At 44.2% G+C, this 17,047-nt stretch overlaps 2 protein-coding genes across 5 annotated transcripts; one reads left to right on the top strand and one right to left on the bottom strand.

Moving 5' to 3' along the window:
- Window positions 1-1,983: 1,983 nt before the first annotated feature.
- On the bottom strand, window positions 1,984-4,426 carry LOC121626565 (programmed cell death 1 ligand 1-like). 3 transcript variants are annotated; one of them, XM_041965147.1, is made up of 4 exons: window positions 4,288-4,426; window positions 3,607-3,698; window positions 3,075-3,437; window positions 1,984-2,990 (listed from the first exon to the last, which is right to left on the bottom strand). In XM_041965147.1, the coding sequence occupies exons 1-4, from the start codon at window positions 4,365-4,367 to the stop codon at window positions 2,980-2,982; spliced, it is 546 nt and encodes a 181-aa protein (XP_041821081.1). In that variant the 5' UTR covers window positions 4,368-4,426; the 3' UTR covers window positions 1,984-2,979. The 3 variants fall into 3 exon arrangements, with proteins under 3 accessions (XP_041821081.1, XP_041821079.1, XP_041821080.1); XM_041965145.1 differs by having other exon boundaries at window positions 1,984-2,762; XM_041965146.1 differs by having other exon boundaries at window positions 1,984-2,759.
- A 6,627-nt stretch (window positions 4,427-11,053) lies between these two features.
- Window positions 11,054-15,469, top strand: LOC121626627. Of its 2 annotated transcripts, none has more exons than XM_041965241.1 (5): window positions 11,054-11,151; window positions 12,842-12,987; window positions 13,403-13,747; window positions 13,855-13,929; window positions 14,606-15,469. In XM_041965241.1, exons 2-5 carry the CDS (start codon window positions 12,942-12,944, stop codon window positions 14,800-14,802), a joined length of 663 nt encoding a protein of 220 aa, XP_041821175.1. In that variant the 5' UTR covers window positions 11,054-11,151; window positions 12,842-12,941; the 3' UTR covers window positions 14,803-15,469. The 2 variants fall into 2 exon arrangements, with proteins under 2 accessions (XP_041821175.1, XP_041821174.1); XM_041965240.1 differs by lacking the exon at window positions 11,054-11,151 and adding an exon at window positions 11,810-12,600.
- Window positions 15,470-17,047: the final 1,578 nt, after the last annotated feature.

Raw genomic sequence — 17,047 nt, 5'->3', positions numbered from 1 at the left:
GAGAGAACAACACTGAAGCTTTACTCTCACTGACAAATGCTCTGGAAAAAGCTGAGCGACGGCACGAGATATTTTAGACAACATCTCAACACCTGAGCCACGTCCAGCACCTTCAGGACGACCTGGAACACACACACACACACACACACACACACACACACACACACACACACTTTGGTTCACCAGCAGAGAGGAAAAACCTCCTTCAGATGGAAGCTCTTTGTCCTGGTTAGGCTGCCTGCTGGTTTTAGTAAAATGCAGCCGAATGCAACTGGAGTCCAGTAGAAACAGAAATGTGTACTTTCAGTGCAACATCGCCACCTGCTGGTTAAAGTCACAGCTACCACTTACAGCTGGTGCTACAATTACTGCAAACACCACTACTGAAATATACCGTATGAATATACAGACTTTACTGTGCAGCCTGGAGAGTCACTGCAAACTCTTCCAGACAATTTTTATTTAATTATCACAAATAAGATAAGACAAGATAAGATAAATTCAGTTGTTACAGCAGCAGCTAATGGCAGTTGGAAAAAAATAGGAATCAGGAATCAGGAATCATTTATAGCAATAGAAATAGAGAAATACAAAATACAAAATAAAAGCAGACAATATAAATGTACAATTATACAAACGGCTTATGTCAGAAAAAAGCATGTAAAAAATATATATAAAAAATATAAAAAATATATTGCTGCAAAGAACTGTAAGAATTATTGCCATAAAATCACATCATCACTTGAGGATCTGGAACAAGCGATTATTTGTTATATGTGGTCTGACTGAAACGAGTAACAGAAGAGTTTTGGCCTCGACGGTTAATTTCCCCGTTCTTGACAACTGAGCGTGGTGTGGATTTTTATAAATCACTCATTTAAATCATGCTAAGCTTCTGCATCATTATGGGCTGCTACGTCTCTTTGCTCATTTTTGGATTGGGTGGTGTTTTTCCCTCTCAGCAGTATGACGGGCGGCTTCTGCTGTGGTAACTTATTTGGTATTTAGATTTTCCAAATGTTAAATCCTTCAATTTTGTTTTAAATTGATCAATGTTGTCATTTAGGGTTCATGTGCATTTATTTCAGCTGAATGTCTCAACACCCTCATGTCTCTGAGTGAATGGCGCCACCTAGTGTCCTTTCTGCATACAGACATTATTCGCACTAAATTGTTTACATTTAAAGATAAAGATGTAAAGATTATTTCATGTTCCAGGTGGAGAAAGTTTTGATTTTGAAAAGTATTTCATTGGGAAAACCTGTTTCTTCTAACCACATAAAACGATGTAAAGATAAATATTGTATTTTTCCGAGGCACCAGTCCCTGTTGCAGTATAATAAACAATCTTTACTACAGTTTTTTAAATTGTTTCTGTACTCAGTTACTCAGTTGTGTGTATCTTTCTGCAGCCCATCTTAAAACCATCGTACAAAAACTGCAGCTGGAAACAACTGCAGCTGTTTTAATTCAGTGGCAGCGTGAGGGGGGGTCTTTAAAGGCCACCACCTCTGAACAGGCTCACTAAGTGGCCTTTTGGTCCTGCGTACTTCCACATCACAGCCTTCAGAGAACTTTTTCTGTCCGTTAAACACAGTGAAACAGTTTCTGTGGCGTTTCCGTCTGTGTTGTATTATTTTTAGCAGTGGGTGGAGAAATTTACAGTGTTTAAACACATTATAAACAGTATAACAATCAGTGAGCACAACTGGAAAAGGCTTAATGCTCCATCGGACAGCTGACGTGCTGTATGTCAGAGCAGCAACAACATGACACTGGAGGCACAGGCTTCCCCTCAGATCTGATTGGCCAGTCCAGTCCTGTGACACCAACATAGCCACAAAGTTTGCAGGTTGTGTGAGATAATGGGCTGATGGCTGGACCTTTAAACACATTTACCATCAAATAGCATTGCAGGGTCAAACAATAGGACCCGCTGACTATGTTAAATGGTCTTTAAAACAAAAAATGCAGATTTTATTATTTATTTTTAGCTAAAACTGATGTTGTAGTTTTGGGCCTCGCAGGGCTTGGTGGACCAAACTCTCACTGCGACCTAATGTTTGAAAGTGCGTTGTTTTCTTTTCTTTGCAGCCTCCTGCTGGAGGTATGGCTGTTTTTGAGGACTCAAAGAGGATGGAAGCGTAATGTGACAGTCGTAACGTATGATTGGTCTACAGCTTCCTCCAGGAATGTCAGAAACTGGACGATACTGAAACGACAGTAAAACATTTAGGTGAGTGCAGAAGCAGCGTGTCTTTGCATTTACACCTGAGGGACTCCTCCTCGTCTTTTCAGTCAGATTCAGTGGGATGTGATGAGAACGTGGTTTTTCCTGAGCTTTCCCCCTCTGATATATTTGAAATAGCAGTGAAGCTGCAGTTTGTGTCACTGACTGAGCTGAGAATCTGAAATGCAAACCTCTGAACAGAACCTCCTCTGGAGCAGGTTTGGCATGCAGCATAAGGAACCAGGTGAAAAGAGACTGACCATCAGGACAATGAAAACTTTAGACCCAATAAACCTCCATAACACTCTGGCCTCGTCGCTCAGCCTTCAGGTCCAGTTATTCCGAGAGGTCGTCCAGACTCCCGTTAGTCCTGATGGGTTGTTTGTCTGAAAACGTCGAGAGCAGCTTTTGACACTGATGGCCAGCAGAGTTACTGCTGCCAGCGTCAGTCCACCACAGAGGAGGGGTTGACTCTGACTCCCTGGTTCATGTCTCATTCTTTGTCTCTGAGGTTCAGGCTCAACAGCAGCTGCTGGACAGGACAAGAAATAAAATGTGAGAGACTGAAGTGGAAACATTTTAGAAGAAAACCGGAGAGAAGAAAGGCTGAATACAACCCTCTAATGCATCAGTGGTAGCCATGGTAACAGGTCAGCATCACTATGTGCTTCACTGGAGCTACGATGTGCAGATTAAACATGAGACGTCTGACTGCAAACCGAGTGCAGACATTCAGGACTCTGACGCTTCTACTGAGGGACTGAATTAAAGGTTTAAATTATTACTCGGACATGAAGAATCTGACGCTGTTTTTTACCTGCTGAGTTCACCCGAATCAACTCACCTGTGACGTTGAGACGACACGTGCCAGTGTTCATCCCATAATCTGTGCTGACTCTGCACAGGTACATGCCGGAGTCATCAGTCCTGAGTGTGGACACATGAAGTCTGATTCGTCCTTCTCTGAGGACGTCTCTGTCACACTGGACTCGTCCTGCAAATCCTTCATCCCGAGACTCTGGGGCCTCGACGCCTTCATGCAGGTGAAACAGACCTGAGGCTTTACGCTCAGTTAACATTACACATAAGACGGAGAGGGAGTCGAGGGAACTGCCAGGTTTGGGGGTGAACCTCCATTCCAGTGTGATGTTCTGGTTCTCCTCGGCCTGATAGGAGCTCTGTGCCACATCCACTACAAGTGTTGCTCCTGAGGAGACAGAGAGGAGAAGTGAGGAGCAGACCAGCTGACAGCTTGAACACCTGAGCCTCTAAACTGCACCTGGAGCTGCTTCTGTGGACCCTTCAGTGGTGGTCTCAGTAAGATCAGCTGCTTCAGTTTGCTCTTACGTCTAACAAACAAACGAGTGTAGACAAACCAGAGACACAGCAGGAGGCGCTGATGAGCAGCAGGATGCTGCAGATCCTCTTCTTCCTGTGAAGGTTCGTGGCCGGACACCAAGCCTCGATGCTGATGACAGAAACAAAGTGAAGGTTTTCTCTCCTGAAGACGTTTAGCAGCGACAGGCAGCGAACACTCTCTAAGCTGCAGCAATGTATTTCAGTCACAAGGTGGCGCCAGAAGCTGGAAAACTTTGGGTGTGATGACTGTGGCCTCGGACTGATCCCGAAAGTAACTGACGTCTAAATAATAAAGGTGTTTTTTTTTTTTGCAAACGTGTGATTATACAGAACTTACTGTCCGTGATAACAGCAGAGCTCTGTTTTTGTGAAACTTTAACGTTAATTGTAACAGAATCAGCACAATCTGACCGGAAGTGTTTGCACTTTCAGTTTCACTCGAATAAAAGTTTAAACTAAACTTGATGTTTCTGTGTTTAATGTCCTTGTTTCGGTCTTTATTCGCTTTATATAAAATACAGAAATGACCTCTTCTGCTGCTAGACTGTAACCAATCCAATCATTTGTACCCGTTTAAATATAAAGAAAACAAGCGGAAGATCCGTTTTTTGGCGGACGATCACTTCTCTGTCGATCCTCAACTTCACGATCTTTACATCAGGATTCATGTACTGATGAACAATCGGTCGATCACACACCTGACGGACTGTTGGTCTTCGTTCAGCCGTGGACCTCCAGGACAGACGGCAGCTCCAGACATTTTCCAGATGTTCGGCATGTCTCCTTCTCGCCGCTCCTCCTGCAGGAGATCCGCAGCTGCTGCGCTTCAGGGGAAGAAGGAGGTGCCACAGCTCCTCCTCATCAACCTCGTGTGAATAAACGTCCTGTGGTTGATGACAACGTCCTGTGGTTGATGACAGCGTGGTTACAGTGTGATGTCTGACTGTAAGACACTGAATTTATTTGACTTCCTGCTGTCTGTGCAAACATTTTCAGACATAAATTCTCCACATGAACGAAGCATTTCCGCCCTAAACTGGTAGTTTAAAACTGATCATCATCACTGAGCAAGACCAGCAGTGACTCAAGTGGAAAAAAATAAGTGCCAGCACTCCCCTTATTCGACTGTTGCCGGGTAAATTAGGGTGAGTAACAGCTGATCGTGAAGTGATGTATTTAAATACTAGGATATGATACTGATTTTTAAAAAGAAATGTGTTTTTATTGAGTATTAAACCTTGCAGATAAATTGTTTGTTCAGTTGGATAGTGGCTCAAGGTCTTCGGGGGGGGGCGACCCTCAAGCAGCATCCAGGCTGATGCACAAGTGAACTGGTTCCTACAATTTCCTGTCGACACACACGAGAGAATACAGATAGAAGGAGGAGACAGACAGAATGGAGAAAACTGGAGAAGTAAGCTGTGCAGTTGACGAGTAAATCAGTTTGTCTAAAGGACATACTCCTGTGTTTGTGTCGGCCCGGAAGGAGAAGGAGGAGTCTGATACGGGAGTCCTCCTCCGAGAGAGCGGCGAACCAGGGTGAGCATGCAGAAGACTCCCGGCATATTAAAGGCTGAACCTGAGAGGTGCTGGTTCTCCCTACTGGAAACACTGATTCCACCAACAAGTCCTCCAGTCCAGCGGTTCAGTAAGTAACTGAAACTCTTTATTTAGCTGCTGTTTGCAGGCTGACTCGTGTTCAGGCTGTTTGTCACGTCCACTTTAAATGTGAGAGTCAGAATCATCTCATGTAGAATTGAATGTCTCGTGTTCGGGAATCACTTTTTGTCTTTGTATTCAGACTTTAGATCAATAGATGAAAATAAAAGTTCATAAAGCGATGGATCCTGAAACCTGTGGCAAACTGCTGAAATAGTTCCTGGATTATTTCTGGAGCCAAATCGCGTTAATCAGCCTCCATCTGATGTGCAGTCTGACTGCTTCTCGATGGTTTATTGTCTCACTCCTCCAGTAAAACAAAAAGACTGAACATGAAAATCAGTGTTTTTAGCACAAGTGGCAGCGACTCTGTGGTTCAGGCTGAGAAATGTGAGGATTTTCTGCTTTTCTCTGTTTTATATCTTTGTAAATTGAATACATTTGTGCTTCCTGACATTTGAATGAGCCTAAAAAACCCGAATAACTGTGAAAACAATCAGCAGCAGCATCATATGTATCTATCTGGAAAGTTGACAATAATGTTTAAAATAAAGATCAACAGGTTGGAGCATTTTTACAAGCAGCATAAAACAGGGAAGTTCTCCCGAAGTGAAAAATGAAATGAATGTGACGCTTCTGTTCTGTCGGGACCTTCTGTCACTGTTCAGCAGGTAAACTGCGCCCTCTGTCGTCCGGCCTCGGTCATGTTTCCAGGGAGCACCTGACAGACGACAAACCAGCACAAACTCATCAACAGGTCGGACTTTACTTTGAAACTTCCTGTCTGCTTACCTGCTGAGAAAATATTCAACCACATGAACTTTAAGTGCTTTTATTTTGAACAAGCTTCTCCTCTGTGGCCGCTCGTTTTCTGAAATGACTCTTTGATTTGTGAATAAAGCTTGATGGAAGATGTCCTCCATGCTGAGGACTCACTGAAACACCTGGAGGATCCGTCCTGCTCCTGAAGCTCAGTCTGCTTCCTGTCTGACGTGGAGGAGATGATCTTCATCGTCGTGCTCGTCGGCCTCGCCTTCGCTGTCTGTGGTCAGTAGAGCTGCAGCTTCCAGTGATTTTCATTATCGATTCATCTTTATTCTAATGTTACAAAGACGAGAGCAAATATTTAACATCGTTGCATTAAACTGATCATCAGAATAGCCGACAGTTATTGATCTTCCGATCGACTAATCGATTAGCGGTTTCATCGTTGCGGCTCTGGCGGTTAGCCTCATGTTTCAGTCCCTTTGACTCCTGGTGAACTGGATGAAGACACACAGTGAAATGTAAACAGGAAGCACGGCTCCTAGATAGAACAACAGAGCCTCGTCTGATCAGCAGATCATTGGCTATAAAAAGGTTCCTCCACAGAAGTGTTTCAGGCTGAAATGAGCTAACTCTAACTCCACATAATGTCTCTGTGGGCCTCTCTTTGCCCTCTCTCTCGTCTACAGGATCTGTTGTGAACGTCTATCAGGCGAAGGAGAACGATAACATCACCATCAGATGGGACATCACCACCAAAACTGAAATGTCTCTCATCAACCTGCTTTGTTTCTTCTTATCAAAGCCTCTGAAGGTTTTGTATGAAATGTCTAACGGCGTTGAGGTCCTGGAGTCTCAGCATCAGCAGTTTGCAGGACGGGTGCAGTGTGACCAGGACGCCCTCAGAGAAGGACGAATCAGACTTCACGTGTCCACAGTCACCGCTGATGACTCGGGAAGTTACTGGTGTGAACTGGCTGCTAATTATGACCCGACCATGGGATGGACGCTCCAGGCCACTGGCAAGCAGCAGAGCTCTCAGAGTGTGTGTCCTGCTGTCCTGCAGGCGGGACACGTTGCTGCCACACAGGCGCAGAGAATCTAACCGTCTTGAATGTGACCTCTGGCGGAGAGAGCGCCGACGACTTCCCCGACACGCCGAAGCCCGCTGAAGGTGGGTCGACGTGCTGAGCTGTTACCACGGTTACTCATAGAGAAATAATGCATCGGCTGTGACGAAGGCTGCACTTTGAGTCGCTGCTCGAGCGTTAAACTGCACCACATGAACCACTGCAGCACCATGAGCTCACTGTTCAAGACATTCCTCACATTAATCACTCTTCATGTTCTTCACAGGAACCAGCCGAGGAAGACCCGGCCTCTATGCTGGACTGGGACTGGCGGCAGCAGCTGGACTGGCGGCCTGTCGCTGGACTTCACACCGCCTGAAGGGAAAGAGGAGGACCCAGGAGCGGTGTGCAGTGCCTCCTATATGAGATGTTCTTCAGCGTCTGCTGCCCCCTGCTGCTGTGGAGAGAAATCCACCAGATGTACACCTGAAGACAGAACTGCTTCTTCACTTGCAATGATGGACAGAAATCAGCCGAGACTGGTGCTGGTTTTCTGCCTCACGGTGACCTGATTCAGTGCTGTTAGATCCTGTCTGAACAGAAGTCAGCAGCTGTGATCACTGTGGAGTTTTGGGTTGGATCAGAGCATCTTCTCATTGACGGCTTGGACCAAATCTTCTCCTCATCTCATCTCATCTCATCTCATGAACTGTAGTTTTCAGTCCACTCTTCATTGAGTGCTCGTGAACGTGAAGAGGTCGGACTGAGCGCAGTATTTATAAAATGCAGACAGGGATTCCACTCAAACCCATGCTGTGGCCTGAATCCAGCAGTTCTTTTTTATTGGTGAAATAATATCATAGCAGGGTTTTAGAAAAAAAAAAAAAGTCTGCCTTTTAGCAGGTGGACTCAGAAAGATGCTTCCACAACCCTTTTCAACATGTTCAGTGCATCTGAAGTAGCAGGCGGCATACGCTGCATGGCACCATGTGCGGCTGACAACAGGACGCTTCAGGTGTTGTAAAAAAGAAACCTGATTCAAACCAGGTGTGGAGAGCATGACGTGTTGTGTCTGAGCATCAACGGGATCCTCTGCCAAGTGGCCAGTCGTCTCGTAGAGTCCATCTTTGTCAGATCTCCATTGGCTCCCAGACTTAAACGGCCTTCTCAAGGACGCTTATCTCTCCACTCTCCTGGATGTTTCTGCAGACGAGATGCTCCGACCCCCACCTCCTTCTGGGACATTCACCCTTACCCTTAACTCAACGCCTTCTTTGGCTCCTCACCCCCCTTCTTCCCCCGCGTGGCATAGTAGGCCAAGGGTTGAGGACGGCATCCTGTAGGAGCTGCAGCCCTCCCCCGGGCGACTGTGCTGTGACCCCCCCGCCCCCCCGAACTTCCTTCCCCCACCCACATGTGCAGGTGTTACAGTCTTGTTATGATGTCTTAAATGTTGCTTGTGCTGAGGTTTTTTTTTTACCAAGCCCACACTGTGCCCCCCCCCCCAATGGGCACAGTCTGAGATTAGCTTTTTTTTCCTCCCCTCTCCCTCCCCTCCTGTTTTCATTTGTTTTTCATCTAAGTAAGCAAAGTGCTGCCCTGCTGGCTGCATCATGGTTCTCCTGTCCCTGTCTTCCCATGTCAATTATTTGTACTGTCTTTTGTGCCATTGTGTCCTCTGGGACGGTTGTAACCGAACATAATTTCGTTGCACTTGGAAACTTGTGTAATGACAATAAATGATTCCTGATTCCTGATTAATAAGAGCCCTGAAAACCAGCAGTTCACCTCTGACAAGATGGACTCAGGTTCTCAGAGACTGCAGCCAGATCAGGCAGCTGGTCCTGGGTAATGGTCGGTCATGACAACACTACTCTGCAGTTGTTTGATGTGAATCAACAAGCGACTGACGAGGCAGAAATGTAGTATTCTGCTGCGAGGAGTCAACCTGCCTGCTGCCTCTATTCCTGCTGCTCCTGTCCCCCGCCCACCTGTACAGCCACGCCCCACAGCCTGCTTCTTCTATCAGCTCATTGCTGTGATTATTTAACTATCATCCCATATGTTGTATACTTTTTTCTTTCATTTCTTTGTGTGTGTGTTGACAGCAGTACTTTTGACTAATTGCTACTAAACATATCAGTAAAAGCAGGAGTCAAGTACAGTTCACCTTCTCGTTGTTCATCTTGCAGCAGATTCACTTCAGCACTTCCATTAGGCCTCCTTCAGGCCTTTAACCCAAACACTAAATATGGGCATTATAACGAAAGTGCCACAGCTCCTCCTCATCAACCTCGTGTGAATAAACGTCCTGTGGTTGATGACAACTTTTGTCATCACGAATATTCCAGATAGAAACAGACTGGACAGAATAATAATAAACTTTATTTGTAGAGCAGCTTTCATGCAGGAAATGCAAATTAAATCGGAGAGCAAGGACGTCCACAGTGAGGCAGGTTGAGGCTGCAGAGGACAGATGTTTGGCTGACAGCTGCTTTATTCTGAGCTGCAGCACCTTCAGGTCACACAGGTCGTCTTCAGCTGTGTTTGTGCTCTACAAACAAGAAGAAAGACTGTGAGGAACATCAATGTGAGCCACAGTGTGATGCAAAGCAAACTAAGACATGTGATGATTGAACAATAACCCCTCAAACATGGCATCACTAAACTCCCACATGAATCATTTACAGGTAATTCAGCTGATTCGATTCACATTTCATATAGTTCAACTCCAGACAGTGAAAGTCACTGCGCTGCTCATAAATCAATAAATGATGACAGTGTGACGTCTGACTGTAAGACACTGAATTTATTTGACCTCCTGCTGTCTGTGCAAACAGTTTCAGACATAAATTCTCCACATGAACGAAGCATTTCCGCCCTAAACTGGTAGTTTAAAACTGATCATCATCACTGAGCAAGACCAGCAGTGATTCAAGTGGAAAAAAATAAGTGCCAGCACTCCCCTTATTCGACTGTTGCCGGGTAAATTAGGGTGAGTAACAGCTGATCGTGAAGTGATGTATTTAAATACTAGGATATGATACTGATTTTTAAAAAGAAATGTCTTTTTATTGAGTATTCAACTTTGCAGATAAATTGTTTGTTCAGTTGGATAGTGGCTCAAGGTCTTCAGGGGGGGCGACCCTCAAGCAGCATCCAGGCTGATGCACAAGTGAACTGGTTCCTACAATGTCCTGTAGACACACACGAGAGAATACAGAGAGAAGGAGGAGACAGACAGAATGGAGAAAACTGGAGAAGTAAGCTGTGCAGTTGACGAGTAAATCAGTTTGTCTAAAGGACATACTCCTGTGTTTGTTTCTATCAGAACAAAACAGCACACAATGACTGTTAATATTTCAGACCTAAATATTTGATTGCAGTGTAACTTAGCTGACAACTTCAGTCCCTGATGTGTTTGGGTAGCAAGGAGTTAACTTGACTACAAACCTTGCCCCCCCGCCTTTTGTCCAGACTTATAAGCCACTCACTCTGTGAGCATAAATATCTTATTTGGTCGTTTGACCAGCAGTCTGTCTGTTCTTGTTCTATCGAGTTATTGTTGACAACAGACGAATCAGAAGCCACGACTGTGTTAGCTAAAGCGCTAACGTCACTGCTAACCTGCTGCTCGTCACGTGAAACATTAACTTTAACGTCTGTCTGTCGTCCTGTGTCATCATCACCGGGGCGGGTCCACCAGCAGTCAGCGTACGCTTTTCATTTGTAGTTAAACTAGTTTCAACACGCGCTAATGTTTGCGTTTTTACTTCGTGTTCTTCTTCCTCTTTTGTACCAGCTGGCCCATAAGGGGGAGGAGTCTGGTTCGCAGCTGAGCGGTGCTGCTTCAGCTGATTCGCTTCAGCTGATTCGCTTCAGCTGATTCGCTGTAACTGGTGCGGGGGCGTACTTACTGGCAATCAGATCGCGAGCGAGGGTGAGGTTTCTGCCAAAACATACGCCCCATGTGAACTCCAGGAATTCTAAAGGTTTAACTTGAGAGGTGCTGGTACTCCGTACTGGAAGCGCTGATTCCACCAACAAGTCCTCCAGTCCAGCGGTTCAGTAAGTAACAAACTCTTTATTTAGCTGCTGTTTGCAGGCTGACTTGTGTTCAGGCTGTTTGTCACGGCCACTTTAAATGTGAGAGTCAGAATCATCTCATGTAGAATTGAATGTCTCGTGTTCAGGAATCACTTTTTGTCTTTGTATCCAGACTTTGGATCAATAGATGAAAATAAAAGTTCATAAAGCGATGGATCCTGAAACCTGTGGCAAACTGCTGAAATAGTTCCTGGATTATTTCTGGAGCCAAATCGCGTTAATCAGCCTCCATCTGATGTGCAGTCTGACTGCTTCTCGATGGTTTATTGTCTCACTCCTCCAGTAAAACAAAAAGACTGAACATGAAAATCAGTGTTTTTAGCACAAGTGGCAGCGACTCTGTGGTTCAGGCTGAGAAATGTGAGGATTTTCTGCTTTTCTCTGTTTTATATTTTCTGTTCTGTTGGGACTTCGTGTCACTGTTCAGCAGGAATACTGAACAAGTAATACGCATAAAAATACATTTTTAAATCTTTTTTTTTTTAAGAAAATGAGAAGGAAAAAGACTTTATCTTTTTTGTACAAATGGACTGACTCAAAACGCAGCTTTGATCATTTTCTAATGCTGTGTGATGTCTTGAAGCGACGCCTGAATTTATTTGGCTTCATGCTGTCAGACACAGACAGCACAGGAAACCCACAACACACACTCAGTGTGACCCCATGCACATTTATGTGCTTTGGCGTTGTGAGCACAGCGCCCCGACTTCCTTCTTTGATAGTTGACAGTTTTTGTCAGTCGCTTTAGTGCTTTTCTCAGATCAGAATGAAAAGTCTCATAACTCTTAGTTCAACCTCCACAACATTTAGTCATTTGTGCTCATCATAGAAGCAATTTCTCCTTCCTCTGAAGCAGTTACAAATGTTTTTGGACATGTTTCAGTTGATTTCATACAATTCTCTGCTGTTTGAAACATGATCATTTCCTGACGTGACATCAGTCAAAATGAACTATACTCATGGATGCTGAACAGTCATTCACAATAAAACTAATAGTCTTCATTTTATTGCTTGAGTCATGACATACAAAATTGTTGAACTAGTTATCAAATTCTGTCAAGAAAAGTTTTTGCCTTTCTTTATCATTTTTTCCTGGAAATGTCTCCTAAATTGAACAGTTGCTCTCAGGTGAACCTTCACTCACAAGGAGGTGTGTGAAGTTTTAGTTGTAACCAATGACAAGCCACCGTCACTCAGGGATGAATACCATGAACCCTCACTTGGCTCACTTGTACAAACACTTCTCCTTCTAGGTAAACTCAAAACGCAGCTTTGATCATTTTCTACAGGAGCTGAAGCATTATCGCACAACTATCAACGGCCATAAGAGCAAGAAATCTCTGAAAACTGACTCTGTTTTGGACAAGAACTACAAAGACTGATGATTATTATCATTATCGAGTACCCTGGGTATCTTCTACTTTCTCTTCTCTTTAAACTGTGTTTTGATTCTGAGCTGTTTTCAAATCTCCTGGTGGAAACAGTGCTGTGCTGGATTGTTAATTGTAAATTTAAAGAAAAAATAACTTCCTGTCTGCTTACCTGCTGAGAAAATATTCGACCACATGAACTTTAAGTGCTTTTATTTTGAACAAGCTTCTCCTCTGTGGCCGCTCGTTTTCTGAAATGACTCTTTGATTTGTGAATAAAGCTTGATGGAAGATGTCCTCCATGCTGAGGACTCACTGAAACACCTGGAGGATCCGTCCTGCTCCTGAAGCTCAGTCTGCTTCCTGTCTGACGTGGAGGAGATGATCTTCATCCTCGTGCTCGTCGGCCTCGCCTTCGCTGTCTGTGGTCAGTAGAGCTGCAGCTTCCAGTGATTTTCATTATCGATTCATCTTTATTCTAATGTTACAAAGACGAGAGCAAATATTTAACATCGTTGCATTAAACTGATCATCAGAATAGCTGACAGTTATTGATCTTCCGATCGACTAATCGATTAGCGGTTTCATCGTTGCGGCTCTGGCGGTTAGCCTCATGTTTCAGTCCGTTTGACTCCTGGTGAACTGGATGAAGACGCACAGTGAAATGTAAACAGGAAGCACTGCATGGCTTCTAGATAGAACAACAGAGCCTCGTCTGATCAGCAGATCATTGGCTATAAAAAGCCGGTTCCTCCACAGAAGTGTTTCAGGCTGAAATGAGCTAACTCTAACTCCACATAATGTCTCTGTGGGCCTCTCTTTGCCCTCTCTCTCGTCTACAGGGTCTGTTGTGAACACGACTCCGACCGTGTATCAGGCGAAGGAGAACGATAACATCACCATCAGATGGGACATCACCACCAAAACTGAATTGTCTCTCGTCAGACTGCTTTGTTTCTTCTTATCAAAGCCTCTGAAGGTTTTGTATGAGATGTCTTACGGCGTTGAGGTCCCAGAGTCTCAGCATCAGCAGTTTGCAGGACGGGTGCAGTGTGACCAGGACGCCCTCAGAGAAGGACGAATCAGACTTCACGTGTCCACAGTCACCGCTGATGACTCGGGAAGTTACCGGTGTGAACTGGCTGCTAATTATGACCCGACCATGGGATGGACGCTCCGGGCCACTGGTAAGCAGCAGAGCTCTCAGAGTGTGTGTCCTGCTGTCCTGCAGGCGGGACACGTTGCTGCCACACAGGTGCAGAGAATCTAACCGCCTCCTGATTTACACCCACAGAACATTTTGTCTTGAATGTGACCTCTGGCGGAGAGAGCGCCGACGACTTCCCCGACACGCCGAAGCTCGCTGAAGGTGGGTCGACGTGCTGAGCTGTTACCACGGTTACTCATAGAGAAATAATGCATCGGCTGTGACGAAGGCTGCACTTTGAGTCGCTGCTCGAGCGTTAAAGTGCACCACATGAACCACTGCAGCACCATGAGCTCACTGTTCAAGACATTTTCACATCTCTGCAAACTAAGTTTAAAGGTGCATCAACATGAGCTGAAGCTCAAACTGTGAATGAAACCATCACATTTATCAGGCTGATCAGTTCACTGGTTTATTTACAGGAAAATAGAGTTTCACAGTTTGTGACAAACTGAGGAAACAAACAGATTTCAGGTTTCATCCAGTACAACATGGTGGAAACAGCAGCTGTTGGCACAGATGTAAATAAGTTTGCTACAGCGCCCCCTTCTGGCCGAGTGGCATCATTGTTCCCACAGCTGAGGACAGAGGCGTCATGTTTTCAGCTCGTTTGTCTCAGTCTCATGAACACATCATCTCAGGAACACTTTGAATGTCTTCAGATTGGCTCAAACGTTCACTTTGACTCAAGGATGAACTGATTGGATTTTGGTGGTCAAAGGTCACTGTGACCTCACACATACTTGAGTTTCCACCATCACTTTAGAGTTCATGCACTAATTTTGACAAAATTTCACAGGATGTCTCATAGAAACACTGTTTTTCTGTCTTCATGCAGGTGGAAAACACACACCAGGAGGTCCGAGGAAGGAGGAAGACACATCAGGTTACTGGAACATCGTTAAAACCGTCTTCGGAGCTGTAAATGTAGGATTTTTAGTAGCTGTTGGTCTAATATTGCTAGTGGCTGCAGCAGTTAGATGTCCAGCAGTATTTGTTTGTTGCGGTGAGAGACGGCAGATCCAAACTGTTTAAAGGAAGCAGTTTGGTGAATGTGACGCTCCTGTCAGTCACCTGTCCAGGTCTGGCTGGCTTCATCTCCACAGTAAGAGCTCTGCTCTGCGTCTCTCGTGATGAGACGTCGTGTCTCAGAGTCAGAGTCGTGTGGTGACGCAGGTCAAAGTGCAGGTTGTTCTGAAGCGTATGATGACTCAGCAATAACAGGATCATTCATCACAAACCGAAGCCTCACACACACATTCAACGTGAAGAGTTCAACACTGAATTATGCACTAATATGTAGAACTCAACCCCAGAACTGACGTATTTATTTTTTCTACGATAAAAAAATGTACACAAAAACTTTTATCTTTCTGCAAAGCACTTTGGACTCTGAAGCACTTTCTAACTTTGGTTTCTAGTTTGTGGAAATAAAATGTTTTATTGTACTCTGTAAAAATCAGCGTGTTAATAAAATCCCTGTTTTTAAGACTTCATGAAAGTTATTTTCTGTGTGTGCAGAAGTTTTTAGGGACTCTTTTCAACTTATTTGCAACAATTAACATCTAAATGTTCATTTGTCATAACTGACTTGCTGAATTAGCAGAATCCAGTAGTGGGTCTGCGGCCAATCAGGCAGCAGCTGTTCAGAGATCCTTCATGTGAGGATCACACAGACAAACTCGCTTCTTCTCACAGCAAACAGGAGTTTCTGATTGGAATAAAATCTTCAAATAATGACAGAAGACAAAGTTATGATTACTTTTTTTAGTCTCAAGCATCAAATCATCAAGTAGAGACGCGTCCAGGTGACTGAAAAACATCTTGGACAAACTGCCAAACAATGAAATCTAACGAAGTTGAGTCAAGAAAGTCAAGAACAATGACACTGTAGACCTTTATTTTTCTGTTTCTTGCATCATCTAATTTTAAAATTATACTTCATATATATTGTACAATATGTTGCTCATGAAAACAAACCTTCAAGTATGACCAAAACATTTTAAAGCCCAGTGTAACACAGCCAAGATTCACTGACTAATGTTTTGTTTTTGCAGCATTTCAAGAATTCACGAACACAAACACACTTAAATGACTTAAATTATCCAGAGAAAAACACATTATTAGGAAGTACATTAGTATTTAGTTCTGATCGTTGCACAGAAATGCTCCTGAGGTAGTAGATCAACAGTGAAGTGTAACCAGACCTGTGCTGGTCTAACCAAGCAGGATCTCTACATTAGAGGAGATTACAGCAGAATCCCACTAAAAAGACCACCTGCTGATTTTTAGTAGTTTAACTCAGCTTGTTTATTAAGTTTGATTCCCGGGCCTCTGAGAATTCTGGATTCTGATTGGCTGGAAGGTGTTGATTGACAGGAAACGAACACCTGTGACGATGCAGGGCTCGTCTCCATTTTAGTTCTTCTTGACATCGGCGCAGCCCACAATGGAACAGAAAATGAAAGTCTTTTAAGCACTTTAAAGGACTGGGTTGGAATCTCAGGTCCTGCTTTAAGTCTTGTCTGTCCAACAGAACAGTCTCTGAACTGCTTGGTAACTCCTGGTAACTGTTATGCAGATGACACCCTCTTATATCATCATCACCAATGACTCTAAAAGTCTTTTTCCTCTCCACAACTGTTTGACTGGAGTTAGAAAAGTGGATGCACCAAAACTACTTGCAGCTAAACAATAACAACACAACTTTCACTGTTGCTATGGTTACTCTCTACCATGTTTAGGTGTTGCACAGTTTTAACACCTGCCAACCAATGAGAATCCTCTGTGGCCAAGGTATAATTTTGAGTCCTTGCAGTTTTCAGGGAAGCTGTCAGACTCCATCGTTGAGTCCGACAATCACGTCCTCCTCCTGCAGCGACTGGTCAGGTGCACAGAGGTGTGACAGCACTGTAAGCAAGAGTTCAACTGTTCTCATCTCAACTCTCATCTCTCAGTGAGAATTGAGAATTACACTTGAACAAACTTCTCAATTTCAGAAAAAAAAAAAAATCCTCAAACTGCATTGACTTCAAAAAGTCAAAGACATCAAATCACATCAGCAGTTTATTTTTTTCTCTGGTTGATAGTGAACCTGACGGAAACTTTGATAGCAAATAAACCTGCAGGTTTAAAATATCCTCCTGATGTTCACCTAGGTTCTTAGTCCTAGGTGAAATTGAGAATTTTGTTCAAGTGTAATTCTCAATGCTGTGCAGGGGGGCAGCCGTGGCCTAGGGGGGTCGCCTTGTGACCGGAGGGTCGCCAGTTCGATTCCCCC

The sequence above is a fragment of the Chelmon rostratus genome, chromosome 23 (assembly GCF_017976325.1).
Source record: "Chelmon rostratus isolate fCheRos1 chromosome 23, fCheRos1.pri, whole genome shotgun sequence".
Classification (NCBI taxonomy): domain Eukaryota; kingdom Metazoa; phylum Chordata; class Actinopteri; order Chaetodontiformes; family Chaetodontidae; genus Chelmon; species Chelmon rostratus.
The sequence above is the reverse complement of the archived record's forward strand: the minus strand, read 5'-3'. Positions and strand labels throughout refer to the sequence as shown.

Coding starts and splice junctions, on each gene's coding strand:
- LOC121626565 (XM_041965145.1), bottom strand. CDS start 4,367: ATGCCGAACATCTGGAAAATGTCTGGAGCTGCCGTCTGTCCTGGAGGT. Junction 3,699..4,287: donor GAAGACCAACAGTCCGTCAG/GTGTGTGATCGA, acceptor TTCTGTCATCAG/CATCGAGGCTTGGTGTCCGG. Junction 2,763..3,074: donor GTGTCGTCTCAACGTCACAG/GTGAGTTGATTC, acceptor TGTCCTGTCCAG/CAGCTGCTGTTGAGCCTGAA.
- LOC121626627 (XM_041965241.1), top strand. CDS start 12,942: ATGATCTTCATCCTCGTGCTCGTCGGCCTCGCCTTCGCTGTCTGTG. Junction 12,988..13,402: donor CCTCGCCTTCGCTGTCTGTG/GTCAGTAGAGCT, acceptor TCTCGTCTACAG/GGTCTGTTGTGAACACGACT. Junction 13,930..14,605: donor CACGCCGAAGCTCGCTGAAG/GTGGGTCGACGT, acceptor GTCTTCATGCAG/GTGGAAAACACACACCAGGA.